General features: G+C 44.1%; 1 protein-coding gene across 1 annotated transcript; it reads right to left on the bottom strand.

Moving 5' to 3' along the window:
• On the bottom strand, positions 1 to 27,881 carry LOC115081065 (vomeronasal type-2 receptor 26-like). The gene is made up of 5 exons (XM_029585580.1): positions 27,627 to 27,881; positions 26,832 to 27,347; positions 15,087 to 15,311; positions 13,006 to 13,129; positions 1 to 911 (listed from the first exon to the last, which is right to left on the bottom strand). The coding sequence occupies exons 1-5, from the start codon at positions 27,879 to 27,881 to the stop codon at positions 1 to 3; spliced, it is 2,031 nt and encodes a 676-aa protein (XP_029441440.1).

Raw genomic sequence — 27,881 nt, 5'->3', positions numbered from 1 at the left:
TTATTTACCTGTTGTACTTTTTCCTCTTAAGTTCTCCTTGGTGTTCATCTCTGGCTGCAGGAGAATAATGTAACACTTTGGAAGAAAGATTAGGAAGAGTAACCCTGCACCAGAGGACAGGATGGTGAAGACCTCCACTGCAACCATGTACTTCCCTTGAGTGCTGAGGTAGGCAGGGATGAAAGACAGCCAGACGCTCACAAAGACCAGCATGCTGAAGGTGATAAACTTGGCCTCATTGAAGCTGTCAGGTAATGTCCTAGCCAGGAAGGCCACAATGAAGCTAATGATGGCCAGGAAGCCCATATATCCCAGCATACAGTAGAAGAGTATGGTCAACCCATCATTGCATTCAACGATTATCTTCCCACTTTCAGATCTGGTGTTGTACTCAGGAAAGGAGGGGTGGCTAGAAATCCAAATTGTGCAGATAACCAGTTGAATCAGTGAGCAGAAAATAATAATAAAGTTAGGAATCTTTGGCCCAACCCATTTTCTGAGCTGATTGTGAGGGTTCACAGCCTTAAAGGCAATGATTACCGTAACTGTTTTTGCCAATATGCAAGAGACACTAATAGTGAAGATGAGTCCAAAAGCTGGCTGGCGAATCATGCAAGTGAGCTTCATGGGAAATCCAACAAATGTCAAGGAGCAGAGAAAGCAGAGTGTGAGACTGCAAAGGAGAAGGTAACTGAGGCCCCGATTATTGGCTCTGACAATTGGCGTGTCCTGGAACAGGTAGAAGATAAAGAGGATAAGGATGGTGGCCAAAGACAAGATAACAGCAACAGCAACCAAGGTTGCTCCCAAGGGTTCATGGTAGGACAAGAACTCGATAACTTTTGGAATGCACTTTTCTCTATTCTCACTGGGCCATTGGTCTTCTGGGCACTTCCGACACTCGGTTGTATCTGAAAGAGAGTAATGAATCCAGTTACAAGCCCAAGCTATGGACACAATCTGACCTTCTATGTATTAACTTTATAAGTTTATTAGGGAGCAATTATGAAAGGAACTTATTCATATAAATCCCAGTTTTAAATGGTTCTTTAAAAAGAGCCCTGGGGGTATGCACATAAAAGTATTCATAGAACATCCTGTCACACAAACATTTATATTCATACTACATAGATGTTCTGGGGGATGTATTTGGTGAGGAATCAATATTTATATGGATTCTTTTGATTTTTGAAAGTACGCATGTAAATGCACATGCACAAAGTTACCCCTGCTCTCAAGTAGGTATAAATTTGCATATTTGTTGCAAGAGCTTTTGTGTGTACCCATGAATTTTCAAAGTGGATTTAGATGCTTAAAACATATCCACAGACTTTATCCTATGTAAACTGTTCAAAAAGTGCCCTTCCCATGTCCCGTATGAATTGTAATATTTTGCCCGACTCATGCCTGACTCATGATTGCATTCACTATTCTAATCAAAGTTATTTAGATGCCTTTTATTAAAAGAATATAAAAATTATCTTCGGATACTCCTTTACATGAAATACCAAAATCACAAGTCTCCTTCCTTCACATCAGTGCATTTCTTATGTTGGTCCAATAAAATAATCCCAGCTTGTAGCGATGCCCTACTATACCATAATAGACCATAGAAGCTGTGTTGTAGAAACATGAATCATATTAATAAAACAGAAAATTGAGACCTAATTGCCCAGTGTTGTCTCTTTCAACATTTCTGTTTCTGGCTCTCCTGACTGTTGATATTGGTTATGGATGGGCATATTCAAGAATAGAGAGACCTGGGTTTCAATGAGCAATTAGGGTCACCAACAAGCTTCCTTGCATTGGAGACAGGCTAAAATATCTGTTCTTGCCTCATTGTAATTATGGACCTTCCATTTTTATTCCTTTTTACAGAAATTGGGACTGTAATTCTTAGCATGCAGTGGGTATAAAATGAGGACTGGCTCATGGACAAAATTAGCCATTATGGAACTCAAATGATTCAGCCAATTCATTCATGACTAGTCTGGGATGTTCTGTATCATAGGAATGTGCCTTCATTTAAAACAAAAGGCCTGTCTGCAACAAAAATACCATATTTGTTTGATGTGTTTGCCCCCAAAAACATATGAGCAAGTCCTATGAGTTAAACATATGTCATTCATTTCATTCATTTACATTTCCCCATTGAAAAGCATTGGCTGCATTAAAACAATAGACTCTGAGGCTGGGCAGGTCATGTGGCAGTTTCCATAGCAATCATTCCTAATGCCTATGACTCGTGTGAGGTCAGGGGAGAACCGGGATCTGTTGTCAAGGAAACCAGACTGACAAAGCAAGGGAATGTATCAGAGGGAAGAATTTTTGTAAATCAGCGAATCACTGAACTTTCCATCCTTTCTATTGCAATCCCTGAGTGTTTCAGTTTATAGTTGGATTCTAGCTCTCACTGGTGGAGGTTGGATATATTCTGCTTTGCTGTTGTCTTAGAATTCTATATTACTACAGTCTTTCGTATCAACAGTGCTTTGGTTTAAGATTAGAAACATTCCAACTGTTCTAATCCTGTTAGCTGCTGTCACACTGTGTTAATTTGCACAGGTTTATACTTTTGTTTTTTAACATCTCACTGCTTTCACTGCTACTGACTAAGAGGAAATTTAGGGGCGGATTTTCAGAGCCCTGCTCGCCTAAATCCGCCCAAAACCGGGCGGATTTAGGCGAGCAGGGCCCTGCGCGCCGGTGAGCCTATTTTACATAGGCCTACAGGCGCGCGCAGAGCCCCGGGACTCGCGTAAGTCCCGGGGTTCTCCGAGGGGGGTGTGTCGGGGGGGCGGGCCCGGTCGTCGTGGCGTTTCAGGGGCGTGTCGGCGGCGTTTTGGGGGCGGGTACGGGGGCATGGCTACGGCCCGGGGCGGTCCGGGGGCATGGCCGCGCCCTCCGTACCCGCCCCCAGGTCGCGGCCCGGCGCGCAGGAGGCCCGCTCGTGCGCGGGGATTTACTTCTCCCTCCGGGAGGCGTAAATCCCCGGAGAAAGGTAAGGGGGGGTGTAGACAGGGCTGGGCGGGTGGGTTAGGTAGAGGAAGGGAGGGGAAGGTGAGGGGAGGGCGTTAGAGGATTCCCTCCAAGGCCGCTCCGATTTCGGAGCGGCCTTGGAGGGAACGGGGGTAGGCTGCGCGGCTTGGCGCGCGCCGGCTATACAAAATCGATAGCCTTGCGCGCGCTGATCCAGGTTTTTAGCAGATACGCGCGGCTCCGCGCGTATCTACTAAAATCCAGCGTACTTTTGTTTGCGCCTGGAGCGCAAACAAAAGTAGGCCTATTCGCGGAGTATGAAAATCCACCCCTTAGTGTTCTCTAGCATTCCCTTCCCCCCCCTTTAGGGGGAAGTTACTCCAGGCTGCCTGGCTTGCCTGGTTGGCAGTGGATATTTTTGTAGTGATTTATTATTTTATTATTTATTTATTATTTTTGTATACCGACATTCGATCTCAATTGAGATATCACACCGGTTTACATTCAGGTACTGTAGGTATTTCCCTATCCCCAGAGGGCTTACAGTCTAAGTTTGTACCTGAGGCAATGGAGGGTAAAGTGACTTGCCCAAGGTCACAAGGAGTGACAGCAGGACTTGAACCCTGGTCTCCTGGTTCATAGTCCACTGCTCTAACCACTAGGCTATTCCTCCTCCCTTAAATTCTAAACATGTTGCTAACCTGTGTACTACCAGCACTGTAGCTGAACTCTGCCACAGTATCCCACATAGGCTGTTTTAATTCTCTTTGTCAGGGTCTGGGTCTGTTAGTTACATCAGTGCACCGACAAAATGTGCAGTAGTTCTGTGCCAGTTACCACCACAGGTACAGCCAGCCACTTTATGGATTATTTTATTTTGCTACTGCATTTAAATTACTAGTGCATTCACTTTTACTTCTGTTTTACCAGTAGTGAGCTCACACACATAGTATAGCACTATATCATTCTTTGCTTTTTCTGTGTTTGTTCTGTGCATTGGTGTTCTGTAGTCAGTAGCAGAGCAAAATACTAAAATTGTTGTTCTCCTGTAATATATTCTGTCTGTGTGTTGTTCAGTCTTACACACAGAAGGATCATTGTAGTAGTTAGTCACACTAGTGTCATCAGTATGATTAACCACAAATTTTCAGAAATAAATATTAATTGACAATACCTTTTATCCAGCACTGCAGCAGAAGAAAAAATCCATTATCTCAGGCAAAGGATGTAGGAAGCCTGCAGTTGTTGGTAGGGTATTTGCTAGACAGACAACTGCGAGTCTCCCAATTAAGATAAAGTGGGATTTTTTTCAGTCCCAATCATCAGCAGGAGAAACAGGCATGTCAAGCTGCAAGAAGTTGAGATTTGGGGAGGACATGCCAATTGTTCCATCAGTGTCTCAGGCAGATCCTGCTATCTCAGAGGAGAGGGAAAGGGAAGGCACTAGTAGTACTAGTAGCAGCAGCAGCAGCAGCAGCAGCAGCAGAGTGCAACCACCAGTGCCTTTAGAAGTACAAGTACAAGTGGCTGCAATAAAGAAAGTTTCACCCACTTCACAATAAGCTGAAATTAATTCCTCATTACCACAGAAAAAACAAAACTCAAGGAAAAATAAGTTTACAGTGGGCTCAGATAGGATAAGTCCTGTGACCCACAGACACCCATTCTACACAATTGTGCAGCCCACATGTCTCCCCAATTACACAGGGTGACAAGAAACCTCAAAATCAAAAGGATTACTGTGAGCTCTGGTAGACTAAGACCAGTGATGAGGAAACACATGCTCTCTCAAGTGACACAAGTAAAAAAATGCCTTATATGCATTACATAAGGGGGTGAAAGAGATTGACGAGGTACCTGAAAAGAAAGAAGAAACCCAATGCATACAGAAATTCCAAAATACAATCAATAACCAAAGGAAAAAGCTCATTGTGCTGGGTGACTCTGTCATCAGAGGCACTAATTTGGGAACTCTTCTAGAGGGAAACACTACAGCTAAATGCCTTCCAGGATCATCAGCCGGCAGAAATGCTATTCAGATAGTCAAAATGATCAAAGAAGAAAGCAAAGACTCTAAAGCTGATATTATCATCCATCTGGGAGCCAACGACCTTGCTAGTAACAGCATCCAAGTGGTACAGAGAGATTTCCAGTCTCAAGCAAAGCAGATTAGTCACATGGCGATAACCACTACCTTTTCAGAAGTATTACCTGTTCATGGGAAGGGGAAGGAGAGGCTAAGCCGTATTGATAAATTCCTTCATATTTAGTTTATGATATACACAAAGTGTTGGCTTAAAGTGAGATCTTTTTTGTTTTTGGACTTCATTATTCTTGCACTTTGGGGTTTCTAAGTTGAGGAGTGGGATATAAGCAGCAATGTGGAGTGCTGCTGCGGATTTCAAATACCTGGGTCCCTGCTCTGCGCTATCCTAAGCCATGCTTTTATAGAAAGCATAGGCCACCTGTCTATGTCAAATTTTTGGTGACTTATCTCCCACTGGTTAAAAACTGCTGCATTAAAGTCTATGGGGCAAGCAAAACTGCAGCTTTTTTTCTACTTAAGCCTGACAGAATAGAGCTGGGATGGGAAGGAACAAACAAGGAGCAGAACCAATCAATGTAAAACAGTTTTTCAACCAGCCAATTCCATCTGTTAGCTGAATGGATTGGCAATAACTTCCTCATAGAGACAGGATGGAGACAATCCAGAAAAAGTTGTCCAAAATGGTGTGAGGTCTTTATCGGAAGACATATGAGGAGAGGCTGAATGATCTAAGTTATACGTACTGTCGAAGAGAGGAGGTGCAAGGGAGATATGATACAGTTAGCAAGTAGCACATTTAAGACTAATCGGAGAAAGTTATTTTTCACTCAATGCACAATTAAGCTCTGGAATTTGTTGCCAGAGGATGTGGTTAGTGCAGTTAGTGTAGCTGGGTTCAAAAAAGGATTGAATACTTTCTTTGAGGAGAAGTCCATTAAATGCTATTAATCAAGTTTACTTAGGGAATAGCCACTGCTATTAATTGCATCAGTAGCATGGGATCTACTTGGTGTTTGGGAAATTGCAAGGTTCTCATGGCCTGGTTTGGCCTCTGTTGGAAACAGGATACTGGGCTTGATGGACCCTTGGTCTGACTCAGCATGGCAATTTCTTATGTTCTTATGTAATGTATGGCTCAAATCCTGGTGTAAAGAAAAATGTTTTGGACATATTGGTGGCTGGGGCCGTGTATGGAACAGAAAAAAGCTCTTTGTAAAAGATGATGTACATCTGTCTGTGGAGGGAAAAAGGATCCTAAGAGATAAATTCATATCCTATGTCATAAGGCATTTAAACTAGATGACAGGGGTGACAGTAAGACATTAGAATGTCACCCCCCAAATACAAATGCAATGAAAAAGGGCACATTGGATAACAAAAGTCAGCTAAATAACTCACAAAGGGAATCCAAGAAAAGCATTAACCTGTACCAGAATAGCTGGAAAGCAATGAGCACAAATGCTCGTAGTTTGGACAATAAAATTCCAGATCTGCAAGCCCTAATGGTGGAGGCGGACTTGGACATTGTTGCTGTCACAGAAACGTGGTTCACGGAATCTCATGATTGGGATAAGGCAATACCGGGATTTAACTTATTAAGGAAGGACAGGGAGGACAGGAAAGGGGGAGGAGTGGCTCTTTATATCAAAAACAATATCCAAGCATCTGAGGTGCAAGGAAGATGGGGCAAAGAAGAAGCTTTATGGGCCGACCTAAAAAAAGATGATGGGGCATCCGTTTTTATTGGAGTGGTTTACAGGCCTCCAAATCAAATGGAAGTACTAGACGGAGATCTGGTTGAAGACATCCAAAAGATGGGTAAGAAGGGAGAAGTGGTGATTGTTGGAGATTTTAATCTGCTGGATGTAGACTGGAGAATCCCATCTGCGGAATCTAACAGTAGTAGAGAGATAGTGGATGCCCTGCAAGGGGCTCTGTTCAAACAAATGGTAATGGAGCCTATGAGGGAAGGAGCTATACTTGAATAAGTGCTCACTAATGGAGATATTGTCTCTAATGTCCAGGTGGGTGCCCACCTCAGCACCAGTGATCATCAAACGGTATGGTTTCATATCGCTAATAGGATACGGAGAAGTCGCACAAAGACCCGGGTTTTGTGTTTCAAAAACACGGACTTTGTTGAAATGGGGAAGTACCTGGAGGAAGAACTTGAAGGCTGGGAGAAAACGAGATATGTGGAACAACAGTGGGCCAAACTAAAAGGAGCAATTACTGGAGCGACTAATATATATGCTAGAAAAGTAAAGAAAAGCAAGAAAAGAATGAAACCTATCTGGTTCACAAAGGAGGTGACTGATAAAATAAAAGATAAAAGAACAGCATTTAAGAAATATAAGAGATCCCAAAGGGAGGATAACAAGGAAGAATATCTTGTGGATCTGAGGGAGACAAAGAAAGTAATCAAGAAAGCGAAAAGTCAAGAGGAAGTGAGGATTGCCAAAGAGGTCAAGCGAGGTGACAAAACATTTTTCAGATACATCAGTGAAAGGAGAAAAGTCCAAAGTGGTATAGTGAAACTGAAAGGTGAAAAGGATCAATGGGTAGAGACAGATGAAGAAATGGAAGAAATATTAAACAATTACTTCCGTTCGGTGTTCATTAAAGAAGACCCCGGAGAAGGACCATTGTTAGTTAACAAGAAACTGGAGGGGAGTGGAATGGATGAAACTCCATTTATGAAAGAGAATGTATGGGAAGAGTTAGGAAAACTGAAAATGGACAAAGCCATGGGGCCTGATGAGGTTCATCCCAGGATACTGAGGGAGCTCAGAGAGGCTGCTCCACTAGGTGACCTGTTCAATAGATTCCTGGAAACGGGAGTGGTGCCGAGTGATTGGAAAAGAGTGACGGTGGTCCCGCTTCACAAGAATGGGAGCAGAGAGGAGGCTGGAAACTACAGGCCGGTTAGCCTCACCTCAGTGAAGGGAAAAGTATTGGAGTCGCTGCTGAAGGAAAGAATAGTGAACTATCTACAAGCAGCAGAATTGCTGGACCGGAGGCAGCATGGTTTCACCAAGGGAAGGTCCTGTCAGACGAATCTGATCGACTTTTTTGATTGGTTGACTAAGGAATTGGATCAAGGAAGAGCACTCGATGTCATCTACTTGAATTTTAGCAAAGCTTTTGATACAGTCCCGCACAGGAGGTTTATGAATAAAAATAGAAGCTTGGGAGTAAGTGCCAAGGTGGTGGCCTGGATAGCAAACTGGTTGAAGGACAGAAGACAATGTGTGATGGTAAATGGAACTTACTCTGAAGAGAGAGTGGTGATGAGTGGAGTGCCGCAAGGGTCGGTGTTGGGATCAGTCCTGTTCAATATCTTTGTGAGCGACATCGCGGATGGGATAGAAGGTAAGGTTTGTCTATTTGCGGATGATAATAAGATCTACAACAGAGTGGACACGCTGGAAGGAGTGGAGAGAATGAGATGGGATTTAAGGAAGCTGGAAAACTGGTCGAAGATATGGCAGCTGAGATTCAATGCCAAAAGAATCCAAAAGAAATGTATTCGATGGGAGGTGAAGGGCTGATCTGCACGGAGCAGGAGAGAGACCTTGGGGTGATAGTTTCTAACGATCTGAAGTCGGTGAAACAATGTGACAAGGCGATTGCTAAAGCCAGAAGAATGCTGGGCTGCATAGAGAGAGGAATATCAAGTAGGAAAAGGGAAGTAATTATCCCCTTGTACAGGTCCTTGGTAAGGCCTCACCTGGAGTACTGTGCTCAGTTCTGGAAACCATATCTCTGAAGGGACAGAGACAGGATGGAGGTGGTCCAGAGAAGGCCGACCAAAAAGGTGGATGGTCTTCATCGAATTACTTATGAGGAGAGATTGAAGAATCTAAATATGTATACCCTGGAGGAAAGGAGGACCAGAGGTGATATGATACAGACTTTCAGATACTTGAAAGGTTTTAATGATCCAAAGTCAATGACAAACCTTTTCCGTTGGAAAAAAATCAGCAGAACCAGGGGTCATGATTTAAAACTCCAGGGAGGAAGACTCAGAACCAATGTCAGGAAGTATTTCTTCACTGAGAGGGTGGTAGATGCCTGGAACGCCCTTCCGGAGGAAGTGGTGAAGACCAAAACTGTGAAGGATTTCAAAGGGGCATGGGATAAACATTGTGGATCCATAAAATCTAGAGGATGTGAATGAAGAGAAGAGGCATGGGGGTGACTTATGGGAAGGACAGCTTCTACCTGGTGATTAATACCCTTATTCAATAAACGTTCACACGGTTAATGCAACTCCAACATTGCTCTATGCTTCAACGGCAAGAGGAAATGTAGAAAAGAAGATTTGCATACAGGCAACAACCAGCAAGGTTGCAAAGTATGGGTAAACAAATAAGCGTGGGACTAGCTTGCTTGTTGCAGCAGTTACTACCACAAAACCAATTAAACCTGATACTTCACTTTCAATGCATATCCAGCATTGCTCCCTGCTTCACTGGCAGGGGGAATGAAGAAAAGACGATTTGCATTCAGACAACAACCAACAAGGACTGCACAGTCTGGGTAAACAAATAAGTGTGGGAGTAGCTTGCTTGTAACGGCGGTTACTACCCCGAACCAATTAAGCCTGATACTTCATTTTGAATGCATATCCAGTGCAGCCCACTGCTTCATTGGTGGGGGGATAAAGAAAAGAGGATGTATATTCAGACAACAACCAACAAGGACTTAATTGCACAGTCTGGGTAAACAAATAAGCATGGGAGTAGCTTGCTTATTGTGGCAGTTACTACCCCTAAGCAATTAAGCTTGATACTTCACTTTGATGCAGCTCCAGCACTGCTCTCTACATCAATGGCGGGGTTGGAAGGAAATTCGAATAAAAAAGTTAGCAATAAGGGCCCTGAACTCGGCAGTAGGAGTAACAGATAAGTATGAGAAAAATAAGTATTAAAGCTTGCTGGGCAGACTGGATGGGCCGTTTGGTCTTCTTCTGCTGTCATTTCTATGTTTCTATGTTATGTTTATGTGGTGAAACCTAAACCAGGAGTGCAAACCCTTAGTGCAGCACAGCCTATAAGAACCGTGTTGTCATCCTCTTCTGATTCAGATTCTGAAGCAGAGATGGGAGCGACATTAGCTGAAGACCTTGTATTCGGAAGTTTAGTCAGTACTGTGCTAGCTTCCACTTCACTGAGAGAGGAGAGAGAGGCAAGAGGACATGTTAGTGAGGAAGAGCCGATCACACCGATAGTGCAAGAACAGAGGATGAATGAATCCTCTGCTGCAGTTCCTCAGGCTCCATCTGTGACAACCCCCATTTCACTACCAGCAGCATCATCCATCCCAAAGGATGCAGACAGAGGCAAGGGTTCACGAAAGAAATCTGTTATCTGGAGCCATTTTCAAATGAGGGAGAACACACTTTTTGCGTTGTAACTATTGTGCTCCTGACTAGCTGAAAGACGGCTCGTTTGTTTGAATTTGTTATGTACGGAACGTTTTTTGACTCCAACACTGGTATCACGTAGCAATGCTATGGTGATAAGAGAAAGTCTATTTGTTTGAGAGAGAATTCATCTGCAGCGAAGGCATAATCAATTTGATATCTTCCACATTGACCAAATCAAGTCTTGGATAAATGAATTGCCCCTGAGGCAGCTCTGTGCAAGGGAGCGAAACTCGGCCAGAGTCGGGCATTTTAATAAAGGGCTTGTCATCATCCGATTCCCATTGTCGTCACTGTTACACAGCTCACTGGATCGGCTACCGCTTTGTTTTTTGGGTCCATCACTATTGTGCAAAGTACATCAGTGGAGGGAAGCAACTGGGCCACTTAGGTAATGCTGGAATGGAGCATCACCTGAAGAAGCAGCATCCCCTTCAATATATGCACCTGGGGATGCTAGTAGCAGTAGTCAGGGGGGCTCATTCTGCAAGACAGAAGACACTAGTCTTTGAAAAGGGGAAGAATGTTCCTCAAGCTCCTTCCAAGACTTTGGCTCCTTCAGCAGTCAGGTGGCAAGCTGGTAGTAGCAATCCCCAGCTATATCTAAGAAGCAACAGCCCACAATGGAGCTACAGCATGCCATGTTCCAAACATTAACACTGAGGCCTGTCCATTGCAGATATGGTATGCTATGTTCAAACCATTAATATTGAGGCCTGTGACTTACAACTACGGCATACCATGTTCAAACCCTAACCATTAGTGAACGTTCTTCTCACAAATTCTGAACGAGGTATTTGTCGTGATAGATACTAGGTAATGATAAAGGGCTAAAGTACCTCTATTTCCTAATGTTATTGATCCAAATTTAATTTTTGTTATTTCAATGACCTCATACCAGGCTTAATGGTGCAACATTTGCACAGTCATTTGGCCATTATGTGCGGGATAGCATATATTGTTTGCTGCTGCCGCGCTGTATTTAATTTGTATATATTACAATGCAAAATAATGTCATGCAAAAGAATGTTATGAAAATAATGTTATGGAAAAGAAAGAACAATGCAATAATTTCACTACATGATTTTATTCACATGATATGGGGTATTATCACAAATAGCAGAAAAAATATTTTGATGACCAATGATTAAATACAGCGCGGCAGCAGCAAACAATATATGCTATCCCACACATAATGGCCAAATGACCGTGCAAACGTTGCCCCATTAAGCCTGGTATGAGGTCATTGAAATAACAAAAATTAAATTTGGATCAATAACTTTGGGAAATAGAGGTACTTTAGCCCTTTATCATTACCTAGAACCAAACTCTAACCATGCCATGTTCAAATCATTATCACTGAGACCCTAGCCATAGATTACATTACAAGCTTACTGAAACACTCCACGGGATTTTAAGACCATTCTTCATCTATGGTATTCACCTTATTGCCATTTCTTGCTATCCATTTTTTTGCACACTTGTGGCACCATTTTAGGAACCATAACTGATTGCATGGACCACTAGCGGTTAATCTGTACTGTGCATTTGGGTACCTACCTACTACCTACCTATGATGTGCGTGGCTTACTCCGTGACACAAACATATCCTTTTGGAAAGGTGGATCAGCAAGTTGCAGCCATATTTTGACAGGAAGAGCATCCACCCTCTCTATGGTTGTCTGCTTGCTCCAGTGGAATGACTGGCATCTCTCATGTCATTCTGCCTTAATGCTGTGCCCCTCGTCCTACACCTTCAGATCCTTGAGCCGCTCAGCCTTGCTGTTATGCGCAGATTTTATACCTTGATGTTCTTAACTTATTTCCTGGCATCCTCCAGCTCTTACACTTTGAGGACTTCTTGCCAATCTGGGGTGCTGCTGTGCTGTGCACCTCTCCCATGCTTTTAATTCTTCATCTTGATACCACCCTTTATCTGTACCTTGGGATTTTTTTCTGCTACATTTTCTGCTTTATTCCCCCTTTATGTTGCCTTAGGGTCCTGATGCCACTTTTGGTGCCACTTTGCCTCTTGTTCTGCCATCAACTGTTCATGACATTATTGTTGGGCTGCCATCCTCTTTCTAAACCTTGAGGTATTCCTCCTCCTCCTATTGCTTCTTTGCATCACTTGCATTGCCTTAGAGACCTCCTGCCAATCCCTTAATCCTCGTACCCCTTTGCAGAGCTTTAGGCTACTTTATGCTACTTTTTTAATGCCATTTTGCCATTTTCTAAAGTACTGTGAGACTCTTTCTCCCTTTTGATGATTTCTTCTCCTAAGTTTCATGGCAATTGATATAAAATTCACTATTCTAGAGCCTATTATAGACTGTAATAATTCTTCCATATGTTTTAATGGAAAATGAATGAACCAAATGAAACGAATAAACACATTTTTTTTTAAACTAATGAAACAAATATGGGTCCCAATGAAACGAATGAATGAACCGAAACAGATTTTTTGGGTCTGCACATCCCTCTTAGTAAATTAAAGCCTTGGCTTGTTAAAGGATTCCATTATCTCACAGATGCTCCAGAGGTGGCTCACCTGTTTCATTGGCTATTTCTCCAGCAGAGCAAGGGATGCAGTCAAAACAGCAGCTGGGCTGACCAAGTCTGGTAGATTTCCTGTATCCAACGGGGCAGCTCTCACTGCAGTCTGAAGAAGGTGTCTGTGAATTACAAGAGAATTAGAGTATTATCATTGTTATTATCTGCTGCGAGGGCTAACGTTTGGAGTGTGTGACCTGTTCTGTTGCTCGGGGTGCCATTCACTAGGGAGCGCTGATATGACCTGTCAATGCAGCTGCACGAGAGCTTCCGCTCTCTTTTCTGATACTGCCCACAGGGCAGTGGATTTGCTGCAGCCTACGGGTAAGAGTAGTTGCTGGCTTTCTCATGGCCCACAGGGCCAGAAAACAGTTTGTTTCTCCTGCCTCTTCTGCCCCCTCTCCCGAAATGGCCAACATACAGGGCTGAGCTGTTTTGATCCCCACTTACCAGGTGTCCCCAAACACAGAACATCTGGCGCTGCTGACTTTCTCCTCTTCCTACCAATCCTCTCCTACCTGTGCGATTTGTTTGAAACTGCACGTCTGAGCAGAAGGTAGAACAGCTGATGACAAGGAAATGAAGTTAGAAGCACTGGTATTCTAGCTCTGTTTCCTTGCCTGTCATCCAGCAAAGAAATGAGGACAGGGAGGAAGGGAAGAATAAGGGTGGAGGTGGTAGAAGGCTAGCAGGTCAGGGGGTTGAAGGGTGCTGAGTTGGGAAGATGTTCTGGGTTCTGACCACAAACACTATGAATTTTACCCAAGGGGCATCTGCTTGCATGCTAGTAGGACTATATCTTGGACGTTTACCCAATATAAACATACCCACACAATTACTGGGATTAGAGCTGGGTGCTTGAATCCAGGAGTTTATTCACAATACAAACACACACACACACTACACTGCGGTTTCAAGTATTTCTGATCAGTTTATTTACGCAGTAAGAGGATAGAACACAGAATAAGTAAAATCAGATAATACTAAAACACATACCTACATATGCACAAAAACTATGGAGCCGATGCAAAACAAGTGCGCTGAAAGAGGGTGCTTTCCTAATGCGCCCCCAGGCACCTCTCCTGTGGCGAGATGCAATATTTAAATTAGAGTTTGCGCTGTCACAAAGGTGCTAGGGGCAATTGCACACCTCCTTGCTCCTCCTTGACAGCGTGTGTCCGAGAGAGGTCCGCTGGTTAAGAAAACGGATGCTGAATTTATCAGCGTCGGTTTTCCTAACCAGCGCACATGCCTGGGTTAGGAAAATGAATGCTGATAAATTGGTCCACTCACTGTCACATGTAAGTGAAAGGCCTAATCACCTTTCAGAAGGCTGTCACAACGATATTAAGTAGGAGGCTGTACAGAAAGCAGTTCTTTGCATAAGAGGATTAGATAGCGCCTAAACAACCCGCGTCCAACTGCGGCTGAGCACACTGTATTGCATCATCCCCTATGTATGCCAAACACTCTAAATATTACATCAACATCTTAATGCAAAACTATGCAGATTTTATTCCTTTCTCACATATACATTCTAAAATACTTTCGTATTTAAACCACACACTTTAATACCCTCCCCCCATAAATTAGCATACATTCACACCTCACACAGGGGGTTACTTTCTAAGCCCTTATTGCGTGCGTTAGGAACTTAAGATGGGTTGTAAAAGTTGAGTTTCCTAAATTAACCATATTTTAGAATTTTACATGATAAGGTGCTTTTTTTTTTTTCCCCTACTGCTGCTTATTGTAAACTGCAATTCTTTGAGCACAAGGGGGCCTTTCATAAGTTGTTTTTCATGACGTCTTATTGAGAAATATAAAAAATAAATTCAATATATATTTCTATATATCTAAAAAAGATCAGATGGAAGGAGGTTTTTCAGACTTATGATGTCTTTTATACCTTAAAGAGAGCTTGTTTGCTCCATAGTACACTGAAGTCTATATCGCCTAATTTTATGAAAATGATCATTTGGCTGTTAACTTCAACAGCCGACAACCGGGATATACCCTTAGATGTACAGATCAGTTGGTCTTTATCTACCATCATCAACACAGTATGTTGGTCCTCACCTGGTTATTTTGATTCCATACGATGGCAGTGATATTCAGAATGATTTCATCCCCTGGGGATTCCCTGGCATCATATCTACCCACTTTTATTACTTGGGTGTTGTCATCCGGGTGTATCTGGATATTCAAGATGTCAAAGACAGCAGGAACATCCCCATTCTCATCAAAGTAGACTTCCTCTTTGGATTCTGTTGTGAAACGCACATCCCACAGATATTGGAGGACCTGTAGAATTCAGTGATGAGAGAAAAACATTATGCTTAATAGGTAGATAATCACTGCAAATGTATTCTACCTTTATGGATTTTCCAAAAGACAATTACATCTGCTTCTACCAGACCACATGTCCATTTTCCCTCTGTTATGCCTCCAGTTCTCTGGGCATCCATGAAAAGTTGTCACGTCACCTAGATCAGCAGAAGCAGATTGATCCAGTCCTGGTTATGCCACATTGCATGCCTAAAGTTGTATATCTGATTTCCTTGGGACATGAAGAACTATATTTTCATGCATGCAATTGGGCTAAACAAGGACTGAATCAGCCTGTTCAGAATGACCTGGGAGAGTTGGTAACCTTACCTCCATCTCCTCCTTCTACTTTCAGAGCAGCAGCAGCACCCACCATGGAGATGATGAGAAAGTCCTGCACTCTGAGTCTTTGTTCCTATGTTTGCCATTCCTCTTCCTCTAATCATGGAGTATACTTCCATTCTAAAAAGAGAGTATAAAGTGGGAGGAGGAGACCCATGTATTTAGCAGTATTTCTTCTAAGTCACATGGGTGTGCAGCCAACTACAATGTTTATCAAAACACATCTTCTGTATCTACAAGTAGTTCAGGACTTGGCTATTTTCTAGTTTCACCTCATGATTGAATATAACCATTGTAGTCTGTAAGCCACCAAGAACATAGGATGGTGCAGCGTAGAAATATTTTAAATAAATAAATAAACCTGCCTCCTGCAGCCAATCTGTTGAACCTGAGTGAGTCCCCTGATCCTTCTGCAGTTCTACTGTGGGTTTGTGTGTGGGTCGGGGTGAGGTGAGGTGCAGTAAGGTTAAGTGGTATAGATGGAAGGAGGTAGAGCAGAGACATAATTTGCTCTTACCGCCATTCTTCTACACCTTACTCCTGTCTGTGCCAGTGGCCAATCAGCTGAGTCCTCAGTCTTGTGGCTTGTCTTGATAAGATGGGGAGGGTTGGAACTTGTTTCTCAAATGTGATCTCAGTGCCTCTTCCCTCCAGGTATAGGGCGAGGAGGGAGAAAAGTGTGGTGGCCTGTGTACTAAAGGGAAAGGAGAATATGAATGGGATGGATACTGATGAAAGGGGGAAAGAGTTAGGAATTAGATGCTGGAGAAAAGGGGAAAAGCAGGCAGATGCTGAGTGTTGAGTAGAAGAGGCAGGGGGAAATTGTTCAGGTAGGGGTATGAGGCAGGAAGACATGTTTGGGAATTGAAGGTAGTGCTGGGTGGAGATGTTGTGTAATTTTGGAGAATGAGGTTAGGGTAGATCCTATGTAAGAGAGAAAAGGAATTGCAGATGAGATAGAAAGTAAGAAAACTGGAGAGTTAGTTGAGACAAGGTGTATGTAATGTGGAGAGATGAGAATGGAGGCTTTATAGGAATGAGGAATGATGTCAAGATGGAGAACCAGATGGAATAAATAGAAGATAAAAGGAATGGAAGTATAGGACAGAGAAAAAATGGAGTGGATGTATAGATGAGGAAGTTGAAAGATGTAAGAAATGCTAAGGTGGAGTGAGATAAGAAGAGATCTTTCCTCTCTTAATCACTTAATCTTTCCCCTCTCAGTTATATAAGACAGAGATCGGTTCCTTGATGGTGGCAACAGTAGGTCATGGTGCTATGGTAGAAAGAGCAACAGAGCGATAGAGAGAATAGAAACAGCACACGATGGGACACACCCCTTTCCCTGTACAGTCAATGTAAAAGAAGCTGTAGAACTAGGGATAAAAATATTAATTTCCAAGGGGGTAGATTCTGGAATAGTATCAGGAGGTTTTGTTTTTTTCACAGAGAGGGTGGCAGATGCCTGAAATTCCCTTTCGCACTTGTTGGTGACATCAAGAAAAGTGATAAACTTCATAAAAGCATGAGATAAATTCCAGGATTCCTAGTGGCAAGAGAATGGTAAGGAAGCACTGGGCAACCTTCACTGAGTGACTGTTGCAGCCCAAGGCAGCAGTGATATGTTTTCCTGGAAGGAATCAGAGAATGCCTCTGTATCGCTCCATGGTGAGACCGCACCTTGAATACTGTGTACAATTCTGGTCACCGCATCTCAAAAAAGATATAGTTGCAATGAAGAAGATACAGAGAAGAGCTACCAAAATGATAAGGGGAATGGAACAACTCCCCTATGAGGAAAGGCTGAAGAGGTTAGGGCTGTTCAGCTTGGAGAAGAGACGGCTGAGGGGGGATATCATAGTGGTCTTTAAGATCATGTGAGGTCTTGAACAAGTAGATGTGAATCGGTTATTTACACTTTTGGATAGTAGAAGGACTAGGGGCATTCCATGAAGTTAGCAAGTAGCACATTTAAGACTAATCAGAGAAAATTATTTTTCACTCAATGCACAATTAAGCTCTGGAATTTGTTGCCAGAGGATGTGGTTAGTGCAGTTAGTGTAGCTGGGTTCAAAAAAGGTTTGGATAAGTTCTTGGAGGAGAAGTCCATTAATGGCTATTAATCAAGTTTACTTAGGGAATAGCTACTGCTATTAATTGCATCAGTAGCATGGGATCTTCTTAGCGTTTGGGTAATTGCCAGGTTCTTGTGGCCTGGTTTGGCCTCTCTTGGAAACAGGATGCTGGACTTGATAGACCCTTGGTCTGACCCAGCATGGCAATGTCTTATGTTCTTATGTTCTTAAATTTGTACAGAAAGGCAGTTGAAACTGTAAAGCGGACAAGATGGGATTGGGAATTGGGTCCCATGTTGTAATTTGATTGACTTTGATTTAGATGCACATAAAATCACTGCTGGGCAGACCAGATGGGCCCTTTTTGGTTATCTTCCTTCTTTTACTATGTTACTATATTACATTTGCAAAGTTTAATGTACAGCAATAGTGTCACCTCTGATAAAAAATGAAAGGGAACATAGGGTGGAACACAACAGGTCAGAGTCTTACCTCTTGCTGCTCTGGGAGTGAAATTATGCGCCTCTGGAGATGGAGGTCTGTGGGATGTATCGTAGGGAATTTTTTTCAGTGGCATCAAGTGACGTTAAGGATGATCTCTAGTGTCAGACAGGAGTTTTTAGATTTTGTTTTGGTTCTGGGAGACTCATCACATTCTTCCTGCTCTTTTTGGACATGTAGCTTAGCTAGAACTGGGCCTGAGATCTGGTATCATTAGCCTTCGTTCACAATTTCCTGCAACGGTTTCCCCTATTTTAAATCCTCTCCCAACTCAGCTAGCCCAGACATCACAGCTGAAGTCCTCAGCCCTCATGTATTATTTGGATGGAAGAAATTTACTCAGGTATATAATCACTATTGCTGAGGAGGGAGTGGTCTAGTGATTTCTGCTCTGGTGTATGCATCAGAAGAACTGGAACACTGCCACAAATTCTCTGAGTAACAGGGTGTCAAATTTAAAGACCAGCTGGGAGCCACTGGTCTTCACTAAAGTCCACTTCTCTTCCATCCAGGAATGAATACAAATTTATTCCCTCAAAGGCCTTTCAAGTGCCATGGATCTCTCAGGCAGAGAGACTCCCAAACTCCTTTTAGATGTTAAACACTGAGTCCCTGGATCCTGGGAACTCAAGTAGATGGCTAATATGAAAATCAGTTTTCAAAATACAATGAAAAAGTGAGGCAGGAAGGATGGATGACAACGTTTTTCACCCCAAATCAAAAGGGGGCAAAGAATGGCATCTTCAGAAAGGTGGGGAGAAAAAGGCAGCCTTCTCCTAATCCATACTTGGGTTTCACCAGACTGCTGCTCCTCTTCTGCCAGCTCTGGACTGGGGGGGGGGGAGACCAGTGCTGCTTATATCTGCCCTTCATCTGCACTGCTTCTTCAGCTCCTGGCTTCTGGCGGGGCTGTGGGGGAAACCAATGCTACACCTTCTGGCACACAGCTCGATACAGTAAAGTGCCACCGCGGTTACCCTGCTCCTAACTCGCTTTCTACTCACTTTTCGGCCGCGTTAGTCCAACCCGCGATACACTATCCCCTTTAATCCATCCTTACCGCCTCTTTAAATCCCTGGGTAACCCCTTCCGCACGCGGCATGTATATCAGATGTAAACGATCGAATTAGCTATTCCCTCCCATACAGTGACGCGTGCCCCGACTATCCCTTTTTTACCCTGCCATTTTGCCCCGCGTTTAACCTGCTAACTTACCGCCTACCCTTACCCCTGCGTTACAGGCAGGGGTAATGGTAGACGGCAAACTTTCCCTCAAATCATTGCACTACACATGTGATTCCTTAAATTAACTTAAAACAATAATGCTAGATCCATATATACAAACATTTGCAGCGAGCCCTGCTTTGGTAAAGTTATATATATATATATATATATATATATATATATATATATATATAAATACCTAGATGTCAGTTTCCGAATCCCCCATCTCCACGCGCGTTTATCCAGGCGGCGGCGGGAGCCGGCGGGCGGGTGGGCGCGTGTTTATCCGGGCGGTGGCGGGAGCCGGCGGGCGGGTGGGCGCGTGTTTATCCGGGCGGTGGCGGGAGCCGGCGGGCGGGTGGGCGCCCATTCATCCGGGCGGCAGCGGGAGCCGGCAGACGGGCGTGCGTTCATCCAGGCGGCGGCGGGAGCCGGCGGGCAGGTGGGCGCCCGTTCATCCGGGCGGCAGCGGGAGCCGGCAGGCGGGCGTGCGTTCATCCAGGCGGAGGGAGCCGGCGGCGAAAGCGGCCTCCAGCAGACCCCGCCGGCAGTGAATGAATGCACGCCTGTGTATGCCCCTGCAATTTCGGCGCTCAAGGCAGTCACATGCCGTGACGTCAAGCGTCGTGACGTCACGCCTTGAGCACCGAAATTGCACGGGCGTACACAGGCGTGCATTCATTCACTGCCGGCGGGGTCTGCTGGAGGCCGCTTTCGCCGCCAGCTCCCTCCGCCTGGATGAACTCACGCCCACCCGCCCGCCGCCTCCCGCCGCCGCCTGGATGAACGGGCGCCCACCCGCCCGCCGGCTCCCGCCGCCGCCTGGATAAACGTGTGCCCTCCCGCCGCCGCCTGGATGAACGGGCGTCCACCCGCCCGCCCGCCGGCTCCCGCCGCCGCCTGGATAAACGCGCGTGGAGATGGGGGATTTGGAAAGTGACATCTAGGTATTTATATATATATATATATATATATAACAACTTTTGTTTTAGTTTTCGCCCTGCGCCTTGCTTCGGGAGCGGGGAAAACCATCCACTTCCTGGTACCTGTCATTTCAAATGTCAGTTGAAATGACATTTGAAATGACAGGTACCAACGCACCCAGGATACTGTATAGGCGCTGTATTAAGCGCCTATACAGTAAAATGGGTTGCGCGGGCCTAACGCTTCGCCTACCGCTTCGCAGACGCGGCTTGCATTTGCAAGCAATTTAAATAGAGTATCGAGCGGTATGTGAAGAGAACTGTGCGTGCGGGGAACGAGGGTGCGCCCAGCACTGCCGCACTCTTTCTAACGCGGCATAACTGTATCGACCTGACAGTGAGCCATGCTTGGGGGAGACACCAATGCTACTTCTTCCATGCCAAGAAGCCACACTGCTCCTCCTGCTCCTTAATTATTTATTTAAAATGGCTTAGATACTGCATACTCCATAGATTGAAGCGGTTTACAGTTAAAACATCCATAATAAAGCATAAAGTTGTAATAACACTGATTGGAACAATACTTTAAAATGGCATTCCACAGGAATGGAATAAATCTTGCTAAACCACGACCACCATCCGTAATCTTAGCTTCCATCGATTACTTTGCTAAAGGCCTGTCTGAACAGCCAAGCGTAAGCCTTTTTTAAACCCTTTCATGTCAGGTATAAGCATTGTATTATCTTGATTTTGAGCATGAGGAAGAACAAAGGGGAAAGCCGACAGTCGCTCAGCAGCGCATGGTTCGGAGAGATGTATCTTTAAAGGATACTAATGATGCATTAGAATTAGGGCATCCTGACAGTGAGGTTCCAATAATTAGAAAAGTAGTCCAAGTGCCTGTAACTAAAAACTCACCTGAGCTAAAAAATTCTAACTTATCCCTATCAATTAAAAAGCAGAATAAAAATACAAACAAAAAACAAACTTTGAAATGTTTGTATGCTAATGCCAGAAGTCTAAGAAGTAAGATGGGAGAATTAGAATGTATAGCAGTAAATGATGACATAGACTTAATTGGCATCTCAGAGACATGGTGGAAAGAGGATAACCAATGGGACAGTGCTATACCGGGGTACAAATTATATCGCAATGACAGAGAGGAGCAGTCGGGAGGAGGTGTGGCGCTTTATGTCCGGGATGCCATAGAGTCCAACAGGATAAACATCCTGCATGAGACTAAATACAAAATTGAATCTTTATGGGTAGAAATCCCTTGTGTATCAGGGAAGACTACAGTGATAGGGGTATACTACCGTCCACCTGGTCAAGATAGTGAGATGGACAGTGAAATGCTAAGAGAAATTAGGGAAGCTAACCAAATTGGTAGTGCAGTAATAATGGGAGACTTCAATCACCCCAATATAGACTGGGTAAATGTATCATCGGGTCACGCTAGAGAGATAATGTTCCTGGATGGAATAAATGATAGCTTTATGGAGCAATTGGTTCAGGAACCGACGAGAGAGGGAGCAATTTTAGATCTAATTCTCAGTGGAGCACAGGACTTGGTGAGAGAGGTAACGGTGGTGGGGCAGCTTGGCAATAGTGATCATAATATGATCAAATTTGATTTAATGACTGGAAAAGGAACAGTGTGCAAATCCAAGGCTCTCGTGCTAAACTTTCAAAAGGGAAACTTTGATAAAATGAGAAAAATTGTTAGAAAAAAACTGAAAGGAGCAGCTACAAAAGTAAAAAATGTCCAAGAGGCGTGGTCATTGTTAAAAAATACCATTCTAGAAGCACAGTCCAGATGTATTCCACACATTAAGAAAGGTGGAAAGAAGGCAAAACGATTACCGGCATGGTTAAAAGGGGAGGTGAAAGAAGCTATTTTAGCCAAAAGATCTTCATTCAAAAATTGGAAGAAGGATCCAACAGAAGAAAATAGGATAAAGCATAAACATTGGCAAGTTAAATGTAAGACATTGATAAGACAGGCTAAGAGAGAATTTGAAAAGAAGTTGGTTGTAGAGGCAAAAACTCACAGTAAAAACTTTTTTAAATATATCCGAAGCAGAAAGCCTGTGAGGGAGTCAGTTGGACCGTTAGATGATCGAGGGGTTAAAGGGGCACTTAGAGAAGATAAGGCCATCGCGGAAAGATTAAATGATGTCTTTGCTTCGGTGTTTACTGAAGAGGATGTTGGGGAGGTACCCGTAATGGAGAAGGTTTTCATGGGTAATGATTCAGATGGACTGAATCAAATCACGGTGAACCTAGAAGATGTGGTAGGCCTGATTGACAAACTGAAGAGTAGTAAATCACCTGGACCGGATGGTATACACCCCAGAGTTCTGAAGGAACTAAAAAATGAAATTTCAGACCTATTAGTAAAAATTTGTAACTTATCATTAAAATCATCCATTGTACCCGAAGACTGGAGGATAGCAAATGTAACCCCAATATTTAAAAAGGGCTCCAGGGGCGATCCGGGAAACTACAGACCGGTTAGCCTGACTTCAGTGCCAGGAAAAATAGTGGAAAGTGTTCTAAACATCAAAATCACAGAACATATAGAAGACATGGTTTAATGGAACAAAGTCAGCATGGCTTTACCCAGGGCAAGTCTTGCCTCACAAATCTGCTTCACTTTTTTGAAGGAGTTAATAAACATGTGGATAAAGGTGAACCGGTAGATATAGTATACTTGGATTTTCAGAAGGCGTTTGACAAAGTTCCTCATGAGAGGCTTCTAGGAAAAGTAAAAAGTCATGGGATAGGTGGCGATGTCCTTTCGTGGATTGCAAACTGGCTAAAAGACAGGAAACAGAGAGTAGGATTAAATGGGCAATTTTCTCAGTGGAAGGGAGTGGACAGTGGAGTGCCTCAGGGATCTGTATTGCGACCCTTACTGTTCAATATATTTATAAATGATCTGGAAAGAAATACGACGAGTGAGATAATCAAATTTGCAGATGACACAAAATTGTTCAGAGTAGTTAACTCACAAGCAGATTGTGATAAATTGCAGGAAGACCTTGTGAGACTGGAAAATTGGGCATCCAAATGGCAGATGAAATTTAATGTGGATAAGTGCAAGGTGATGCATATAGGGAAAAATAACCCATGCTATAATTACACGATGTTGGGTTCCATATTAGGTGCTACAACCCAAGAAAGAGATCTAGGTGTCATAGTGGATAACACATTGAAATCGTCGGTTCAGTGTGCTGCGGCAGTCAAAAAAACAAACAGAATGTTGGGAATTATTAGAAAAGGAATGATGAATAAAACGGAAAATGTCATAATGCCTCTGTATCGCTCCATGGTGAGACCGCACCTTGAATACTGTGTACAATTCTGGTCGCCGCATCTCAAAAAAGATATAATTGCGATGGAGAAGGTACAGAGAAGGGCTACCAAAATGATAAGGGGAATGGAACAACTCCCCTATGAGGAAAGACTAAAGAGGTTAGGACCTTTCAGCTTGGAGAAGAGACGACTGAGGGGGGATATGATAGAGGTGTTTAAAATCATGAGAGGTCTAGAACGGGTAGATGTGAATCGGTTATTTACTCTTTCGGATAGTAGAAAGACTAGGGGACACTCCATGAAGTTAGCATGGGGCACATTTAAAACAAATTGGAGAAAGTTCTTTTTTACTCAACGCACAATTAAACTCTGGAATTTGTTGCCAGAGAATGTGGTTCGTGCAGTTAGTATAGCTGTGTTTAAAAAAGGATTGGATAAGTTCTTGGAGGAGAAGTCCATTACCTGCCATTAAGTTCACTTAGAGAATAGCCACTGCCATTACCAATGGTTACATGGAATAGACTTAGTTTTTGGGTACTTGCCAGGTTCTTATGGCCTGGATTGGCCACTGTTGGAAACAGGATGCTGGGCTTGATGGACCCTTGGTCTGACCCAGTATGGCATTTTCTTATGTTCTTATGTTCTTAAGTGCTTTGGTACATCTTCTGGCCTTGTGGGTGATGTGAGGGGTAGGCCGATACCACTTCCTCTGGCCCTGAAGGCTGTGCTAATCTTCCTGCACCAGTCTGGTGAAACCCATGTATGGATTAGGAGAGGGAGTGGCAATGCTGCTTTTATACATTTAAAACTAATAAGAGAAAATATTTTATTACTCAATTCATAATTAAACTCTAGAATTTGTTGCCAGAGGATGTGGTGAAAGATGTGTTGCGCTGGAGGTGGACCCTTGGCCTGGCGCAGGATTGGTACTTATTTATTTATTTATTTGCAGTTTTTATATACCGACATTTGTTTAGTAACTTCACATCGGTTTACATAGAACATAAACTTGCAACCGAGCTACAAAACACGAAGTAGGCAACGGAGCTTTACAGATAAAATTAACTTAGGGGAGATAACAAATTAACTATAGGGAGGGTGGAAGGGGATAAAAAGGATATGAAATTAACTGTTGTATGGCCCTCTGGGGGGAGCCAGAGGGCGCCTGCAGCCAGGAGGCGGAGCACACGTAGAGGCAGAGGCTAGTTGGAGCTTCGCCAATAGCAGTCCGGGTTCTCCACGGGTTGAGCCCTTGGTTCTCCGGACCGCCTGGAATTAGGTGGGCCTCTGGGGCTCTCCCTGAGAGGTGAAGGAGAGGTGTGCCCAAGATCAGCAAGGGCTAGACCGGAACCGGAACAAGGGCTAGACCGGAACAAGAAGTACCGGAGACCACTGGAACTGAATAGGGACTGAAGGTCCTCTGGGCAGGATGGGCGGAGCCCATGGGTCTAGCTCATGCTGGGCCGCCAACAGTGCCAAGGCAGGTGGGCCTGATGGTAGCTGGAGATGCGAGGAGAGTGTCCGAGTGGATAGCAAGGGTCAATGCCAAGATATCAGTCCAAGGATAGTCAGCCAAAGCAAAGGTCAAGTTCCGGATATCAGTCCGAGCGTGGTCAGGAGCAAAGCAGGGGTCAGGTTCCAGGTATCAGTCCGAGTGTGGTCAGATGCAAAGCAGAGGTCAGGTTCCAGGTATCGGTCCAAGCGTGGTCAGAGGCAAAGCAGAGGTCGGGTTCCAGGTATCAGTTCGAGCATGGTCAGATGCAAGCAGAGGTCGGGTTCCAGGTATCTGTCCAAGCTAAGTCAGGTGCAAAGCAGAGGTCAAGATTCGGGTATCGGTCTGAGCAAGATCAGGTGCAAAGCAGAGGTCAAGATCCGGGTATCGGTCCAAGCAAGGTCAGGTACCGGATATCAGTCTGAAGTAGAAACACAACTGAAACGCTGGGTCGCTGGAACGAAGGAGAAGACACAGGAACAAGGAACCATGGGAACACAGGAACAAGGCTGGAACGGCTCAGGAACACGGAAAAACACTTCTAGAAGGCAAAGACACAGAGGAGACACACGGGGCCAACTACCACACACGCAAGTGTGTCGGCCGGTTTCCAAGGGAAGGAGTAGGTGCTGGAGCCCGGCCTTAAACACCAGCTCAGGTGACATCATCAGCTGGCGCCGCGGACCCTTTAAAGGAGCATAGGGTCCGCCGCGAGGACTGGGACGCGTCCTGGGAGGTCGAGGCCCTGGTTGGAGATGCCATCTCGGGCCGCCGGGGATGGCAGCAGCAGGCCGTGACTGCGGGAGAGGGGGTAGCAGGCCACGTTGGCGCATGGGCGAGGTGAGAATGGCCGTCCGCAGGCCAACCACAGACAGAGCGCACAACAAGATATTAGAGTAGCTGCATTTCAAAAAAGGTTTGGTCAAGTTCCTGGAGGAAAAGTCCATAAACCATTATAAAATGGGAGTTGCAGAAATCTACTTCTTATCCCTGGGATAAGCAGCTTGGAATCTTTTTACCCTTTGGGATCCTGCAAGATACTTTTGAGCTGAATTGGCCACAGTTGGAAAGGATAATGGGCTTTATGGACCTTTTCGTCTGACCTAGTATGGCAATTTTAAGTTAATAATTAAATAATAACTTTACAACTTCTCTCCTGTCCTTTGGAAACTTTCATAGAGTGAAGAAACCAGTAATATATATGCAGATGCTGTGAAAATACATTTTCAAACCTCTAAAGCTTAAAATCCAATCATGATCTTGTTTGCATTTAGCATTATACAAATCCAACTATTATTATTAGTACCTGCCATGGTTTGAATGTTGAATGTTGAATGTTGGTGTCTATTTCAAAAGTGCCTTCCATGGGTCCAACTGAAATCATATGGTGCAGTGCATGTGCATAAGCATAAACAGCCAGATAAGCATGATAGGTGGTACTTAAATCATTCAACTGAAAGATTGCTGGGTCCAGTGCTTTGAGGTTCTCTTCACCTGTGCATGGAATGCTATCTTGTCCCATCACCAAATGAGTCAAGTTCTGTTCCTCCCAAAGACACCCAAATGCCTTTTCCCAAAAGAGCTTGGTGAAAGTGCCCCATGGATATGAAAAAGACCAAACATGGTAGAGGAAATTAGAGAAGTGGGGGATGTCATTGGTGGATCCAATGAACACCAAGCTGCCATTGAGCAGTCTCCATGACTCCCTGGTGAACACATGAGGGTTGATGGTAAATGAAGATGAGAAGACCCAGACCTTGGCAGTGATATCCCGGAAAGAAAGAAGTTCCAGTATAGGCTTGAGGTGCATTTCATAGCAGAGGCACACAATCACAGTTGCTGAGGATTGAAGAATCACCTCTGCCACTTTCACCAGCCTGACACTTGGGTAGCGATCATCAATCTTCTCTAGGAAAGCCACACAACCACCATTCTCCACCACCTGCTGCCTTATTTTCTGACTTTTTAGACTGGTAATATCTGCATTGGAATATAATATGCCTACCCATGTCCAGTTGAAGTAGTGGAGCATCTGAGCAATAGCCTGGGGCAGCAGGGTGGCTGCAGGAAAGGTGCGCAGGAAAGATGGGAACTGATGCTTATCACTCAGCATTGGATGAAGTGCTGAGATGCTGACCTGAAAAGAAATATTTCCATCATCTCTCTCCTATATATCAACAGAGGGCATAACACATATAAGTACTTGGATGAGCATGGTCAAAATATTTTAAGGGTTTCCATTTCATCTGAGATTTCCCGGGGTTTTACCTTCATAAATCTATGGACATCTAGCTCCATTTTCCTTAAGAAAAGAAGAAACTGGAAGTACATGAATGCAATGAAGGAATAACAGACTGTGAAGACAAAATGGAATCATATGGTAATCCATTGGCTCTATAACAGAGAAATTTCATACCTGAGGGATCCTGTAAACTCCTAGTATCCTGGCCATGACCTCAGACACTGAAGAGTAGAGCTCCCCGATGATTCCTGCCAAAATCAGTTGTGCCTCACACTTATAATTTGGGAGTGTTCTGTTTCTCCCAGAGAGCAGCAGCAGAGTGTCCTGGAGAGCTACTACCTCTGAAAAACAGGAGTCCATAAATCGGAAGCCCAGGGTGTGGTTTGGCAGCAGTCGTTGGTTCTGGTTAATTTCTTCGATGGCAAACAT

This window comes from Rhinatrema bivittatum, chromosome 19 (genome assembly GCF_901001135.1).
Source record: "Rhinatrema bivittatum chromosome 19, aRhiBiv1.1, whole genome shotgun sequence".
NCBI lineage: Eukaryota > Metazoa > Chordata > Amphibia > Gymnophiona > Rhinatrematidae > Rhinatrema > Rhinatrema bivittatum.
Note: the sequence above shows the minus strand (reverse complement) of the source record. Positions and strands in the feature narration are given on the sequence as shown.